We start from the raw sequence: 15,748 nt of genomic DNA, 5'->3' as shown, positions 1-15,748 counted from the left end.
ATCACCACATCTCCCCTGACTTGCCTAAAATTCTTGATTGGTGGAAGGGAAACAAATGACCACCATTTAATCTTTCCCTCTCCACATATGTTAGTGCAGCTGACCTCTATAATAGGAGTATCTCAATAATTTGTTTTCCAACTTTATTTTAAATAATTTTAAAACATGAAGGAAAGTTTAAAAAACCTTGTGTAATTATAATCCACATATCTCCTGTCTAGGTTTCATAGTCATTATAATAATCATAATAATGATGCTGAGATTAATGAGAACCATAGCAGAATCTTTTTTATTTTATATTATTGAATGAAAGATTTTTAAATTCTATAATGCTTTGAAACAATTTTTCAAAACAGTTTTCAAAAGTTTCAAACACATAATTTCATGTATTACCACAATAATCTTTTTTCCCTACATGGCAGCTCCACAGTTCTTTCACCTTCCTGGTAATGATTAGTTCATCTCTATATCTGTGAGTCTGTTTCTTTGTTATATTCACTAGTTTGCTATACTTTTTAAAAATTCCGCATAGAAGTGATATTATACACCATTTTTCCCCCTCTGTTTGACTTATTCCACTTAGCATAATGTCCTCAAGTCCATCCATGTTGCTGCAGATGGCAAAATTTTATTTTTTATGGCTGAGTAATATTCCATTATATATCATTATATATATGTGTGGGTGTATACACACACACACACACACACACATCCCATCTTCTTTATTCATCATCTGTTGATGGATACAGGTTGCTTCCATGTCTTGGCAGTTGTAAATAATGCTCTAAATGTAAACATGAACATTATTGTTCTTACTAGATCATGTCTAACTTTTTCATGACCCCATGCACTGTAGCTGGCTCCTCTGTCCACGAGGTTTCCCAGGCAAGAATACTGTAGTGGGTTGCTATTTCCTTTTTTAGGGGACATTCTCCATCCAGGGATCGAACCTGCATCTCCTGCATTGGCAGGCAGATTCTTTACCACTGAGCCACCACGGAAGCCCAACGTGAACACTGAGGTGGTTGTATCTTTTCAAACTAGTGTCTTTGTTTTTTTCAGATACATACCATGGTATGAAATTGTGGTTAGTGTGGTAGTTCTCTTTGTGATTTTTTGAGAAATCTCCATACTGTTTTCCACAGTGGCTGAACAAATTTGCATTCCCACTAACCATATATGAGGGTTCTCCCTTTTTAAAATTTAATTTTTATTTTGTATTATAGTTGATTTACAATGTTTTGTTTCAGTTGTACAGCAAAGTGATTTAGTTATACATGTACAAATAACCATTCTTTTTCAGATTTTTTCCCTTATAAGTTATTATAGAATATTGAGTAGGGTTCACTACCCTGTACAGTAGGTCCTTACTGATTTTATATATGGTAGTATATAAATTATATATATTTTATATATATATTATATAATTTATAGTAGGTCCTTGTTGATTTTAAATATGGTAGTATACATATGTTAATCCCAGACTCCTAATTTTTCCTTCCCTCCACCTTTCCCCTTTGGTAAACATGTTTGTTTTCCAAGTCTGTGAGTCTGTTTCTATTCTGTGCATAAAATCATTTGTGTCATTTTTAGACTCTACATGTAAGTGGTATCATAAGATACTTGTCTTTATGTGACTTACTTCACTTAGTATAATCATCACTGGATCCATCCATGTTGCTGCAAATGGCGTTTTTCATTCTTTTTTTTACAGCTGAGTAATACTCCATTGTATATAGACCACATCTTTAGTCCTCTGTCACTGGCTCTTACTTTGTTTCTGTCTCTTTACTATTATTAATAGTGCTATAATGAACATCGGGCTGCATGTATCTTTTCAAATTATAGATATCTCTGCATTTATGCCCAGCAGTAGGGATTGTTGGACCGTTTATTTTTTATAATAGCTACCAATTTCATTCCCTCCACCAGTATAGGAGGGTTTCCTTTTCTCCACACCCTCTCCATCATTTACTCTTTGTAGACTTTCTGGAGAGGAACATTCTGACCAGTGTGAGGTGTTACCTCATTGTAGTTTTGATTTACATTTCTCTAATAGTGATGTCAAGCATCTTTTCATGTGTTTTTTGGTCATCTGTCTGTCTTCTTTGGAGAAATGTCTATTTAGATCTTCTGCCAATTTTTTGATTGGGTTTTTTGTTTATTTGATATAGAAATGCATGTATTATTTGTATATTTTGGAGATTAATCCCTTGTCAGTTGTTCCACTTGCAAATATTTTCTCTCTCATTTCATGTATTGTCTTTTTTTTTAATGATTTCCTTTGCTCTGAAAAAGCCTTTAAGTTTCATTAGGTCCTATTTATTAATTTTTGTTTTTATTACTCTAGAAGGTGGACATTGCTGCAGTTTATGTCAAAGAGTGTTCTGCTTATGTTTTCCTCTAATAGTTTTATAGTATTCAGTCTTACATTTAGGTCTTTAATCCATTTTGAGTTTATTTTTATGGATAGTGTTAGAGAATGTTCTAGTTTCTGAACTTTCTAGACTAGTGACTGTTTCTTTCCTAGGTCTGGGAAGTTTTTAGCTATTATGTCTTCACATATGTTCTCTATGTTGCTTTCTCTCTCATATTTCTGGGACTTCTAAAAGGCAAATATTAGTGCACTTGATGTTTCCCCAGAGGTCTTTTAAGCTGTGCTCACTTGTCTTCATTTTCTTTTCTTTCTTCTGTTCAAAGGCAGTGATTCCCACTACTCGGTTTTTCAGCTCACTGATAGGTTCCTCTGTATCATTTAGTCTACTGTTGATTCCTTCTAGTGTATTTTTTCATTGCAATTACTGTATCTTTTCACCCACCTAGTTGTTTTTTTACTTTTTCTCTTTGTTTAAAAACATCTAACTTTTTGCTCTGTGGATCCATTCTTCTCCCAAGATCTTTGATCATCTCTATTATCATTACTCTGAACTCTTTTTCAGGTAGACTGCCTATCTCCACTTCACTTAGTTCTTCTGGAGTGTTATCTGGTTCCTTTGTCTAAACCATGTTCCTCTGCAGCCCTATTTTGCCTGCATTGCTATTTGTATTTTTATGTACGTGTCAGTTACGTTTCTCAGCCTTGGAGAAGTGGCCTCCTGTGGGAGACGTTCTGTGTGTTCTAGCAGCCCACTCCCCTCTCATCACCTAAGCTATGTGTTCTAGGGGTTTCCTCTCAGAGGGCTGTGTGGGTTCTTCTTTTGTGACAGGCTGATTATGTTAGTGGTCTGGTAAGCTGGACTGGCCCATAGCCCAGTTGATCGCCATGTACTGCTTTGTGCAGATGCTGCCGGTTAGTGGGGCCGAGTCATGGAGCAGCTTGCTGCAGAACCCTGGGGAATCCTAGGCTAGTGCTGGCTCAATAGTGTGTGAAATCAGGGTTCAAAAGACTCAAGGGCTGTTGCCTGTTCACTGGAGAGTGAAGCCAGATCATGGGGTTAGTGCTGGCCTACAGCTGGCACAACCAGGTCCTATAGTCTCCAGGGGTCCTGGAGCTGGGGTCAGATCACTGGTGGGAGGAGGGACTGTTCCTGACACCTTTGGGTATGGGGTCCTGGGTGTCCTGAAGCTTGTGTTGGCCTGCTAGTGGGTCGGGCTGGGGTCCCAGGGAAAGGGCTGGCTTTCTCTAGGCCGGCTGAGTCTGTAGGCTGCAAGATTATGGTTTTCTTATGTCTGATGTCTGCCCTCTGGGTGAGGCTGGTCTACACACTAGTGCATGCTTCCTGGAGGCAGCACTGGTGCCTCTCCACTGTGGGGCTGAGTTGGGTTTTAGTCCTCTGATGGGCAGGGTCATATTAGAGGGATGTGTAGAGGTAGCCTGAGCTCAAGAAGTCTTTAGCCAGACTGCCTGCTGATAGACAAGGTGTTTCCCTGCCCACTTAGTTGTTTGATTTGAGGTGTCCTAGGCTACAGGCCTAGAGGCTGTTGGGTGGGGTCGGATCTTGGCACTGATAAACTAGGAGGGTCCCAACATGGCTCCCAGCAGCGTGTCCCAATTCCCAAGTTGAATGTCCCCAAGGTTAGCCATAGCCACCCTCCACCTCCCTAGGACACTCTCCGAGACCCACTTGTAGATCTGGCGCTAAAGAAAGTGAAAGTGTTAATCGATCAGTTGTGTCTGACTGCCACCGCATGGACTGCAGCCTACCAAACTCCTCTGTCCATGTAATTCTCTAGGCAAAAATACTGGAGTGGGTTGCCATTCCCTTCTCTAGGGGATCTTCCCGACGCAGGAATCAAACCTGAGTCTCCCACGTTGCAGACTGATTCTTTACCATCTGAGCCACCAGGAAAGCCCAGGCTCCTATCAAATTACTGCTTTTGCTCTGGGTTCCAGTGCACATGAAATTTTGTCAGCACCCTTTATGAGTGAAGTCTCTCTTGCCCCTAGTCCTGTGGGGCTCCCGAAATTAAGCCCTGCTGGCCTTTAGAGCCAAATGCAATGAGAACTTGTCTTCCTAATGCAGGAGGCCAAGGCTGGAGAGACTGACTTGGGGCTCAACTCTCATTCCTGTAGAAGGATCTTTGCAATATAATTATTCTCCAGCTTGTGGGTTACACACCCAGGGGTGTGGAACTGGATTGTATCATGAGTCTGCTCCTCCTAACTGTCTCATTGCCTTCTTATGTCTTTAATCGTAGAGGGTCTTTCATGGTAGGCTCTGGTATTTTTCCTTGATCATTGTTTGCAAATAGTTATGATTTTGGTGGACTTGTGAGAAGAGGTGAGCTCACTGTCTTTCTACTCTGCCATCTTGGCTAGTCTCTAGCAGAATTTTGCGAGTACATTATTTCCTGATGACTTAGAAGGTATCTAAAGTCCACCAACAGAAGTCATCCACAGGGTTTCTTCACTGTGAACTATTCAATGAAACTTTTCCTATTTACCATATGAGGTAAAGTTGTGGAAGGTTGAGTCACCCTTCCACAAGGTCACTTTCCAGTTTCCTGAGTCAGCTGGGCCTGCTCTCTCCTTTCCCCACATGTGGGATGCTTCATATCCTCCTTCTAGACTTTCATGAAATAGTAGGGTTGCCAGATTTGGCAAAGACAAATATAGGATGTCCAGTTAAATTTAAATTTCAGATCGGTGATTAATTTTTTAGTGTATCTCCCAAAGATTGCATGGGACATACCTAGACTTAAAAATAATTCATTGTTTATCATTGACATTCATATTTAGCTGGGAAATCTTTATTTTATTTGGCAACTGTATAAAAAACAAGTCCAAAGAGTTTCTAAGGGGGTTGTGGATCTCTTTGATATTGGATCTCTCATTCTCCCAGTTCTGAAGATAAATTGAGAGGTGAGAAAGGGAAAGAAAATATTGCTGTACTATCAGTAATACAGGAATTTTTAAGTTAGAATGGTTTTTTGAGCTAGCTGGGAGCTAAAGAGAGATTCAGAGGTATATTTCTGATGGATTTAGTAAATAGTCTGTGGAACTCTGGGGGAAATAGGGCATGCGAATCGGAACCAATTGAATGAATTTATATTTTGGGTTGCAGTCATATGTATATTTGTTTAAAAGGATGTATTGAATCTATTGCCACATTAATGCTGTATAACAATCAACCATGGAACTTTGAGGGCATCGCGAGTTGGTAAATATTGATTGCTCACATACCAGGGGCAGCTCTGTGGCCCTGCTAATCTTGATTGAACTTGCTCATGTGTAGAGCTCTGACTGTTAAATGCTGTAGACTGACCTCAGTTGGGAGCACTGCTCTCTGCATCGCTCGTCCTTTATTTAAGGACCATTCAGCCAACCCGGAGATGTCTCTCACAGCAGCATTTCAGGCACAGGGAGAGCAAGCAAAAACATGCACACTTGGATATCTGGTCTCAGAGCTGGTGCTGTGTCATTTTCATCTCATTCTATTGGTCATGAAACCTATTTCTCTGGGTGGGGAAATGGGCCGTGTCTCCTTAGTGAAAGGAAGTGCAAAGTCATGTGGCAAAAGGTGTAGATGCAGGTGCGGTAAAGAATCGGGGCCATCTACCACAAGGAGTGGGTAGGAACATAAGGATCAGTTGGGAGGTAAAGAAATTCCTTGACTTGAAAACTATAAGTTCGGAATTCTAGCACTTTTGCTTCAAGATGAGTAATTTGTGAGGCATCCAAATGAATTTTCTCCAGTTTGTGGAAGCAGAAATGCCAACAGTTCTATACAAATTGTCAGAATGTTTCACAATTTCTCTTGAAATACCTGTCAGAAAATTCTTTTGAGAGAGCACATGGTGGCATTTTTTCTTGCCATAAACAAAATATATCTATCCATATGAAGAGTCTGAGGTGTTAAGGAAGAAAACTTGCAGGAATGTGGTAACATTTAAGAGAAACGCAAGACCAACTGAAGGTCTGGAACAAGTAGGTACCTAATCAAGTGTCCTTTGAAATCTAGCCCCAGATTCTCCATCATTTGCACAGTTTGGCCACAGGAAAGAGCAGACTGGAAATGAGATATGGGATTCGGTCACTTGTCTGGTTGTGTGACCTTTGTAAAGTAGCGATTTCTTATGTACTTTTTTTATTCCATGTGTGGATCAAATAATATAAAAGTTTTGTGTAAACTCAAACACCACATAAATTAGCTATTTTTACATAAAATATCATCTAAGAAAAATATTTTATCCATGGAAATCTTCATTGTGACCCCTAATTGCAAGTTCCCTTTTCTCTGAAGACATTTACGACAGTCAATGAATAGTAAAAAATGATGAGTTTCTTAACTCTTGTGTATTTTTGTCTCTACTCGTAGTGGGTAAGAAATGAACTGGCACTAGACAAATAATTGTATCAACTGCAATTCTTTTTTTTTTTATTTTATTTTTAAACTTTACATAATTGTATTAGTTTTGCCAAATATCAAAATTTCAAGGACACACAACATTAGGTCTCAGGAGAATGGCTGGTCTCATTGGACCAACTAGCAAGAGTGTGGATTCTGGTGTCTCAGGCCAAAGCCAGATCTGATCTTAAAATGAGAGGGAAGGTCACTCTTCAGCAGGATGGGAAATAGATTATTAGATAAATAATACCTGTTCACTAGTAGTAGTATTTAATATAGGTAGTTTTAGCTCCTCTGGAGAAGGGATAGGCTACCCATTCCAGTATTCTTGGACTTCTCTTGTTGCTCAGCTGGTAAAGAATCTGCCTACAATGCTGGAGACCTGGGTTCAGTCCCTGGGTTGGGAAGATCCCCTGGAGAAGGGAAAGGCTACCCACTCCAGTATTCTGGGCTGGAGAATTCCATGGACTCTATAAGTCCATGGGGTGGCAAAGAGTTGGACATGACTGAGCAACTTTCACTTCACTTTACAACCATCACCATGAGGTAAGTTTATTAATTCAATTTTTCAAAGGTAAAGAGGCACAGATAAAATAATCCCCATGATTCATAAATGGCAGACATATGATTTGAACCCAAGTATCTTGACTCTCGGACAGAACTGTGTACCACAGCAAGAAACAAATAATAGAACAGCAAACTGAAACATGACAGGGTAGATCTGTATGGGCAAATGGAGAAGCTCTTCCAGACACTGCTGGTACAAAGAGAAGATGCTAAATAGTATTAAATCTTAAAAACAACAGTAACAAAAACAAACCCTGTAAAAATACAAAAGCCCAAAACAAACCTATGTATTGGATATAAATATATCTACATATAGGAATTCATATCAAAACATTAATGTTGGTTATCATTGAAGAGGGGAGTGGGATGCTGGAGACAGCAAAGAGGGTATCTCAGTTCATACCCTATAATTTACATAGAATCTGCATAACTAAAAATATGCATTGTAAAGAAATAAACTGGCGGAAAACGAAAAGGAAAATATTTAGATGCCCCAAATTCAAGATGAAAATAAATTTAAAGTTGCTTCTAAAAATATGCATTATAAGGAAATAACCTGATGGAGGGAAAAAGCAAAATGCCTAGATGCCAAAAATTAAATATGAAAATTGAAAGTTCTGACTCACTCCTGTGTCTTCATTTTGTTGTCACTTAAGGATATGGATAGTTTTCACTAGTTTCACTAGTTTTCACATCCTTTCTCAATTGGGGAGAGAATGTAGCACATGCTTTTCTCAAAAATAGTGTGGATAAGGGAACTTTTTTCAGAATGTATGTGTTTTCATGGTTCATATATATCCCCCTAAGTCCTGTGTGATCTTTAAAAAGAAATGACTACAAACACAATTGATGGTTCCTATACATTTCCCCAATCCAGTCTTCATTTCTTGATTCCCACTAGCAAACATGTGTATTCTATTTTTTCTGTATTTATAGCCATAATACATAGTATCACTTTGCATTTTTTTATTTTATGTAACTGGCATCATAAAACAAGCATTGTTCCACAACTTTTCTTCATTATTTTTGAGATGTATCCATGTTGATATGCATAACTCTTCATTTCCACTGTTGTATAGAAATTTATTGTATGAATATACTATCAGTGTTGAGTGCCAGTTAGAATTCATTTCTGCTGCTTATATATAAGGCTGCCATGAACATTTTTATGTCTCAAGCACACACACAGCGCTTCTTAGGTGGAGCTAGTGTTAAAGAATCTGTGTGTCAATGCAGGAGACATAAGAGACGCAGGTTCCATCCCTGGGTTGGGAAGATCCCCTGGAGGAGGGCATGGCAACCCACTCCAATATTCTTGCCTGGAGAATCCCATGGACAGAGGAGCCTGGTGGGCTACAGTCCATAGGGTTGCAAAGAATCGGACACGACTGAACAACTTGGCATGTACACGAGCACACACATAAGTACTTCCTTAAGGTAACATGGTAAGAGATCTTAAATTTTATTAAATAGTGCACATATGATGGTTGTGCCAGTTTACTTTGCCACCAACAGTTAAAAAAAAAAGTCTTCATTACTTCATTGTCCTTGACAACATTTGCTATTTTGAAACTTACATTTTGGGTGTGATGTGGTACACTTCTTTGGGTTTGTAACTTGTGTCTCCTTGATTATTAGTGCAGAGTATTTTTTCCATATGTTTATTAGCCTTTCAGATTTACTCTTATAAGAAATACCTTTGTTTTCAGTGTGTGCATATTTCTATTCGCTAGTAGTTTCATGAATCTTAGGGATTTTTACATTTTTATAAATTAATCCTTATATACAATAAACACTTTGTGGGTTATTTTTTCACTTTTAAGCTCCTCCATCCATGTGATTTTCCAGGCAAGAGAACTGGAGTGGGTTGCCATTTCCTTCTCCAGGGGATCTTCCCGACCCAGGGATCGAACCCTGGTCTCCCGCATTGTAGGCAGACGCTCTATCGTCTGACCCACCAGGTAAGTCTAATGTACATATTTTAATATTTGTAAATGTGTATCTTTTATGACTGTGCCTTTGTCTTATTTAAATAATTTTCCTATTCTGAGGTCTAAAATATGTTGAATATATTCATTTGAGTTTTAAAATATTAATCTCAAAACTTTAACTCCAATATATCCAAGAGGATAATCAAATACACTTTTTCAAAAAAGTCACTCCTTTCCCTATTGGTTTATAATGATGTAACAGGTTTCTATCTATGTAGGTCTTTTCAAGTCTGATTCAAGGTAATAGCAGCAGTATTTAACTTAATGTGTACTTTCCCTGTGTCAGAAACTCTGCCAAGCATGTTATGCATTTTGAAGCTAGAATGCGTGGGCTTACATACACTGGTGGTGGTGGTGGTTTTGGAGTTTGAACATGCGGGCTTATGTATACGAGAGAGCCCTGATGAATGCAGGGTCTCAGGATAACGTTTACTGAGTGATGGAGATGAAATCAGGTGCAATGTAGAAATACCTGATTGACACACACTGCACTTAAAAAAGCATCCCAAATATATAACTTGCTTTTATTAAACAGGGGAAAAATCAACATATTTTCCAAAGAGGCAGATATCCCAGTAACTAACGTAACATCAGTTTGTTTGACAAGGCATTTAGAATAAGCAAGCAATTAAATTCTTCAGGTAGGAACAGAACATCAACAAGCTCCAGACCCCAGAATCGTTACTAGCCAACAAGTTAGGCATTGTTCTGCTCAACAACTTTAACTTTAATGTAAATATATATTATTTAGAATATTAGCTTCTGAACTACATAATGACTTTATCACTTTAATTAAAACCAGGATTTCTGAAACCTCCAAGTAATCTTTTAAAGTTTTCCAATATGGACATAAACTAACCCCTATTCTTCTCTACATATCGAATTTGAAATAACTGTCACAATATATCAACATTTTCACAGGAAGATTTTTAAGGCTTCTGGCACATAAAATGTGCAAAATCTGTGTGACAATAATGTTATAATTATATACAGAAAATATTTAAAATTCTCCTTGAGCAACTTAAGCTCTAAAGATTAAAAAACTTAAATGTCCATGTTAATAAAATATTAAAATACTATGAGCTTTTTGATAAACTTGACACTGATTTTGTAATTACATAAAGAATGTGCAAGATAAGACCTGCACACTAAGTGATTCATCATTGAAATTAACTGTTAAACTGAATATACTTATTGACATCATTAGTTTTCTAGATCAAACTTTCAGCACAAACAGGCTTTAATATAACTTAAAAACATTTCCAATTAAACTGTAACATTGAGGCAGCAAATGTCAGATCTATGTTTGCCTAGCTATTTAGGTGTCACATAAGTCTATGAATCCTCATTTATCCTTTTGTCTAAGTCACCATTGTAGATAATGTGTTAATAAGTGGAAAATAAGTGAAATCAACAAAAAGTGACCATTTGTCATTTGAAAAAATGAGTTATCAACACCTTGTCTTAAAGTTCTGAAGCAGCACATTCAGTTCTTAAGGCAAAAAAAGCCAAACTTATTATTATAAATTATAAATTCTGGTAATTCTTCTTTTGGCATTAAAAGTCACAGCACAAATTCTTATGCTTTAATAGATAATATATTAGTGTATATCTCAATATACATTTGCTAACATTCTCCATCAGTCTGAAGTTGTTCTGTGCAGCAGAGGCGGTGAAGTGCGGCATGGCAGGGCAACATTTAATGGTTACCCGGGGCATCAAGGGACGTAGAACGGCTGAGCCTTGACTTCCCATTCACATATATTGTATTTGATTGAACTGTAACCTAAGAGAAAGAAACACACTTTGCAGCCATCAATGTAAAAGTGGACAGCTGTCTAATTTTGAATTTTCATCAATTACCAACATTTTAATTTCTGCTTAATTGTAAATACTAACATTTCATGTCATTCAATAAATTTCAAATAATCAAGAATAAATGTTCATTCTACCATGAAATTAAAAATTAGTTATTTCCACAACAAACAAGTTAAATAATCCATTAACACATCTTAGTCTTTACAAAATTACCAAATCAACTCAAAGGACAAGAGCATAAACAGACTGCAGGCCAAGCTGTTAAAGCGCATTTTTAGCTAGATTAATTCTGGTTCCCTCAAAGTACATTGGAGAATGTAGAAAAACATAGTGAATCCCACAGAGCAATGAATTCTATAATTTTCATATTGATGATATTAACCTGAAGTTACTCTCTCCCAGGTACCCCTTATTTATAAGAAAAAATAGCTTTGGTTTTTAAAATGCCTTCATTTGAAGGGCTAAAAATGTCAAACCTGTGACTGTTCTGCCAAAACTGCAAATACATTCCTAAGTTCCAAAATTCTATGGCAAAGTTTCCTGTTTACAAGCTGTAAGTAAATAAAAAACACTAAAACAAAATTTCCTAAATAGCTTGAAATTCCAACATTATTTATAAGAATGTAGAAGAAAATTACCTGGGTTCTACATAGTAAGCAGGTATAGTATTTTAAAATATTACATGTAAAATATAACAATATTTTAAGAAAAATGATTTATCTCTTGATTATAATTTGACTAGCTTAGCTTCCTAACCAAACATTATCCTCTTCTCCCAAGCAGAGAACTGAAGTACAAAAGGCCAGATTCTGCCTAGCAACAGAGTAAGTTAGTGGAAAGGAAAATAAAATTGGCAAATTTAGTTGGCTTTGGTTTCCTGGTGCTTCATTTCTTGCCTTATACTAAACAAAGATAAGTAATCCAAACTAATCAATTTTCTTGACTATCTTAGGAACCCAGGACAGAGTAGAATGGTTGACAACCCTCCACCTGAAACAAAACAGCTAAGGGAAAAAAGTTGCCACCAGAGGAAGAACACTTGTCTGCATCCTTTTCAGTACTCATGTGGGATTGCTTTCCAAGTGCAGCCAACAGACAGGTGATGGCTTTTTGCTATGCTGTCTTGGTCTGAAAAGTCTGTGTGTGAGGGGTATTTTTGTAATTCTTGCCAAAACTGCAGTTCTCACATTCTTTGTAAAGTAAAAGAAAATTTGGTTTAAGCATTTAAAAAAGATACAGATGGTTCTGCTGCTGCTAAGTCGCTTCAGTCGTGTCTGACTCTGTGCAACCCCATAGACGGCAGCCCACCAGGCTCCCCAGTCCCTGGGATTCTCCAGGCAAGAACACCAGAGTGGGTTGCCATTTCCTTCTCCAATGCATGAAAGTGAAAAGTGAAAGGGAAGTCGCTCAGTCGTGTCTGACTCTTAGCGACCCATGGACTGCAGCCCACCAAGCTCCTTCATCCATGGGATTTTCCAGGCAAGAGTACTGGAGTGGGGTGCCATTGCCTAAATATCTACAAATAAAGATGCTCATTGTAACATCATTTATAGGGTAAAAAACTAGAATCCAGTTAAATGTCTACCAATAAGGAGCAAATAAGCTATGGTTCTTTCACACAAATTCTGTGTAGTCTTTTTTTTTTTTTTGGCTGCACTGTACAGCTTCTGGGAGTAGGAAATGGCAACCCATTCTTGTATTCTTGCCTGGGAAATCCCATGGACAGAGGAGTCTGGCAGGCTACAGTTCATAGGGTCACAAAGAATCCAACACGACTGAGCAACTAAGCACAAAACACATATGTATGTCCTAACATCAAACGCATTTTATAAAATACTGTGGATGTAGTAATGCTTTATATGAAGACAAGACAAATCACCATGATTATATGCAGGTTGAGATGGGGGTAAGGTACAGGAAAAAGCCTTCAGAAGCATGAAAATTCATGACTACATTTACATTAGAGCTATCAACTAGATACTTGTTCTAATGTGAACCAAGTATATAATGAAGGTTAATTGCTCAAGTATGAACAAGAGCCATAAGGCAGGTTGGTACCTGGAGTTAAAGTGAACATTTGGGTGCCAAAATACAGGCAAACACAGAGCCAACTTTGTGATGAACAGTCTAAACCCACTGTCAGAATCACTGGAGATTTTGTTTGGCACTATAACTGGTGTTCTATAAAAGAAATGTTCGAATTTAAAACAAACCAAGAGACATGTTCAGAACAGCACAGGAATATGGGCCTTAAGCACAAGAAAGAAATTAGCGTAAGAAAGGAAAAAAGCGTAAGAAACCAGAGCCTTGTGTCTGTTTCTACCACCTTCTGCAATTTTTTGAAATATAATACACGTACAGAGACGTGCATTGAACAGTGCAATGAAAACAGACATATAGGTAGCCCACCACCCAGGTCAAGAGAAAGAATACCTCCAGCTCCCTCCTGATCCTGTCTTTATTTAAAATTTTGACTTTATCATGGATTTTTGCATTAATTTTTATATTTAAAAATATTGCATTAAGATATATTCATCCTGATTACTAATTTTTTTGGTTCCCTCTTAAATTATGTTCCAGTCTTGCTCCAATAAACCTTTAACAACCCTTTTTCTTCCCCTCTGGAAGTAACCCTATTGTGACTTTTGTAATTATTTCCCAACTTTTAGGAATAATTACCACCTATACATGTATCACTATATAATTTAGTTTTGCATGCTGTCAACTTTACACATACCGTTTATTTATGTCTCTATCTACACTGTTGTCTTTAGTATATCTTATCTAATTTATTGCCATTTGATAGTCCATGCTTTAAATATACCACTATTTATTCTACCATTTTTGGATATTAAGGTTATATGTATTTGGAGCTATTACAAATAATATTCTTGAGTCTTGACACATTGAAACACATTTTTAGCATATATAACTAGAAGTGAAGATGTTAATCATGGCATATAGATATGATAAACTCCACTAGACCCCATGTCTTTTAGAGGAAGAAAAAGGATTATGTAAGGGATTTTCATTAAACAGAATTTAGGAGCTGGCACTATAGAGAGTCAGAGCTATCAATAACCTCCTACTGAGAGAGAGAAAATTTAGATTCAATAGAACCTTAAGTAATGAGTAATAAATAGGATACAATTATAGGATCATCATTTAGGGCCTGCTTTCTGTATTGATTCACATCCAGCTCGTTCTGGAAGCAATGAGAGCTTTATCTGTGAAGAGACTGCCAAATCAGGGCCCATAACACACCAAGTATACTGCTGCCTGCCTGTATGATTCTGTTGGCCTAAAAGGCATTTCCAACTTAATGCACTACTTTCTGCAATTAGTTCATTGAAACTGATTATTAATAATACATCCACTGACTTAATACAAAGATACTGCACTTATTTTCTATTCTGCCGTGAGCGTGAGGAACCGCTGTTCTCAATCCCTGGCTCTGAACACCCAGAAGGCAGAGGCTTCATTTGACTGAATTTTGTATCCTCAGTATCTAGTACAGTGTTTGGTATTTTTCTGTTTTTAAAAAATGCTTATCAAATTTACTGAATTGAGAAGTTTGAAACTCTATCCTTAATTTATAAGATTAGAAACAGAATTAGAAATAGAATGATTTTCATGAATGAGAATGTGCAATTTATTTACAGGAACATATTTCCCCCCAAAAGTATAAATGTCATGACCTGTGAAATACCAATTTCAATATTCCTTTTTCGCTGCTGTTGTTTGCTGCCTGGGACTAAACTCAAATTCTACAAATAATCTACGAAATTCAGACCTACCCCCCTGAATTATTCCTTTGTGTTTCCTCCACTCCTAACAGCACACAATATTTTGCCTTGTCACCACGTGTTCCCAGATGGGAATGCTAAGTCCTCTGGGCAAATGGCCGTCACTCAGGGCTCCACTGAAACCCACTAGGAAGCTGACTGACCCTCACGAAATGCCTTCCCCTTTTTCTATCTTTGCAGCATTCCTGTTCCTTCGCAAATTTCATTTTTGTTGAGTCCAGTGATTTGCTCAACAAGTCTCTTACTTTTCTCTAAATAGCTTCTAAAATGATTAGAAAAGCAATTCACAAAATGAAATGCCTAGGGAGTCAGTGAAATAATGAGTACTTTTCTTGTCTTGGTGTTGAGGAACTTGCAACCAAGATGACTAAGGCGAACAAGAAAGACATTTAGGGGAGACTGCAGCCTCTGGGAAGTCCAAGTCATGATGCCAGGCTTAAGGCTTCACTACATCCTGTTTCAGAGGATAAGGGTGACAGAGAGGAAACTTATCTGTAATAACTCCCTGTGATGCTTTCTGGGGTTTACCCAAGAACAGAGTGCGTCACCTTGCTCTCTCACATATCAGTAGAAGCTAGACTCTGGCAGTGCATTATTAAAACTTGAATTTCTGCATTAGGTCTCATCTAAATTCCCTGCATTTTTTTAGTTTAGCCTATAAAACGCCTCCCCCCTTAACCAGCCAATTAGTATGGTAGTAACTGATTACTATAGGAGCCAGGACTGAAAACGCAGGCTCTTACAATAACGCAGCTTTTCTGGAAAAAAGGAGGGACTT

General features: G+C 37.6%; 1 protein-coding gene and 1 long non-coding RNA gene across 12 annotated transcripts in view; one reads left to right on the top strand and one right to left on the bottom strand.

The window, feature by feature from the left end:
- Positions 1 to 15,748, top strand: part of LOC112582010 — a 52,729-nt gene that overhangs the window by 25,624 nt on the left and 11,357 nt on the right. For both annotated transcript variants that reach the window (XR_003106610.2, XR_006547690.1), the window contains exons 2-3: positions 9,204 to 9,316; positions 12,117 to 12,263. This is a non-coding gene — a long non-coding RNA (uncharacterized LOC112582010). The remainder of the gene's footprint in view (positions 1 to 9,203; positions 9,317 to 12,116; positions 12,264 to 15,748) is intronic.
- The window catches only part of COBLL1 (cordon-bleu WH2 repeat protein like 1), a 166,833-nt gene continuing 160,936 nt past the window's right edge, over positions 9,852 to 15,748 (bottom strand). For all 10 annotated transcript variants that reach the window (XM_044934556.1, XM_044934558.1, XM_044934545.2 and 7 more), the window contains one exon: positions 9,852 to 11,132. In XM_044934556.1, the coding sequence (XP_044790491.1) occupies positions 11,046 to 11,132 (87 nt within the window). In that variant the 3' untranslated portion in view covers positions 9,852 to 11,045. The remainder of the gene's footprint in view (positions 11,133 to 15,748) is intronic.

The sequence above is a fragment of the Bubalus bubalis genome, chromosome 2 (genome assembly GCF_019923935.1).
Source record: "Bubalus bubalis isolate 160015118507 breed Murrah chromosome 2, NDDB_SH_1, whole genome shotgun sequence".
In the NCBI taxonomy this organism is placed as follows: Eukaryota; Metazoa; Chordata; class Mammalia; order Artiodactyla; family Bovidae; genus Bubalus; species Bubalus bubalis.
This window is presented reverse-complemented; position numbering and strand designations above follow the sequence as displayed.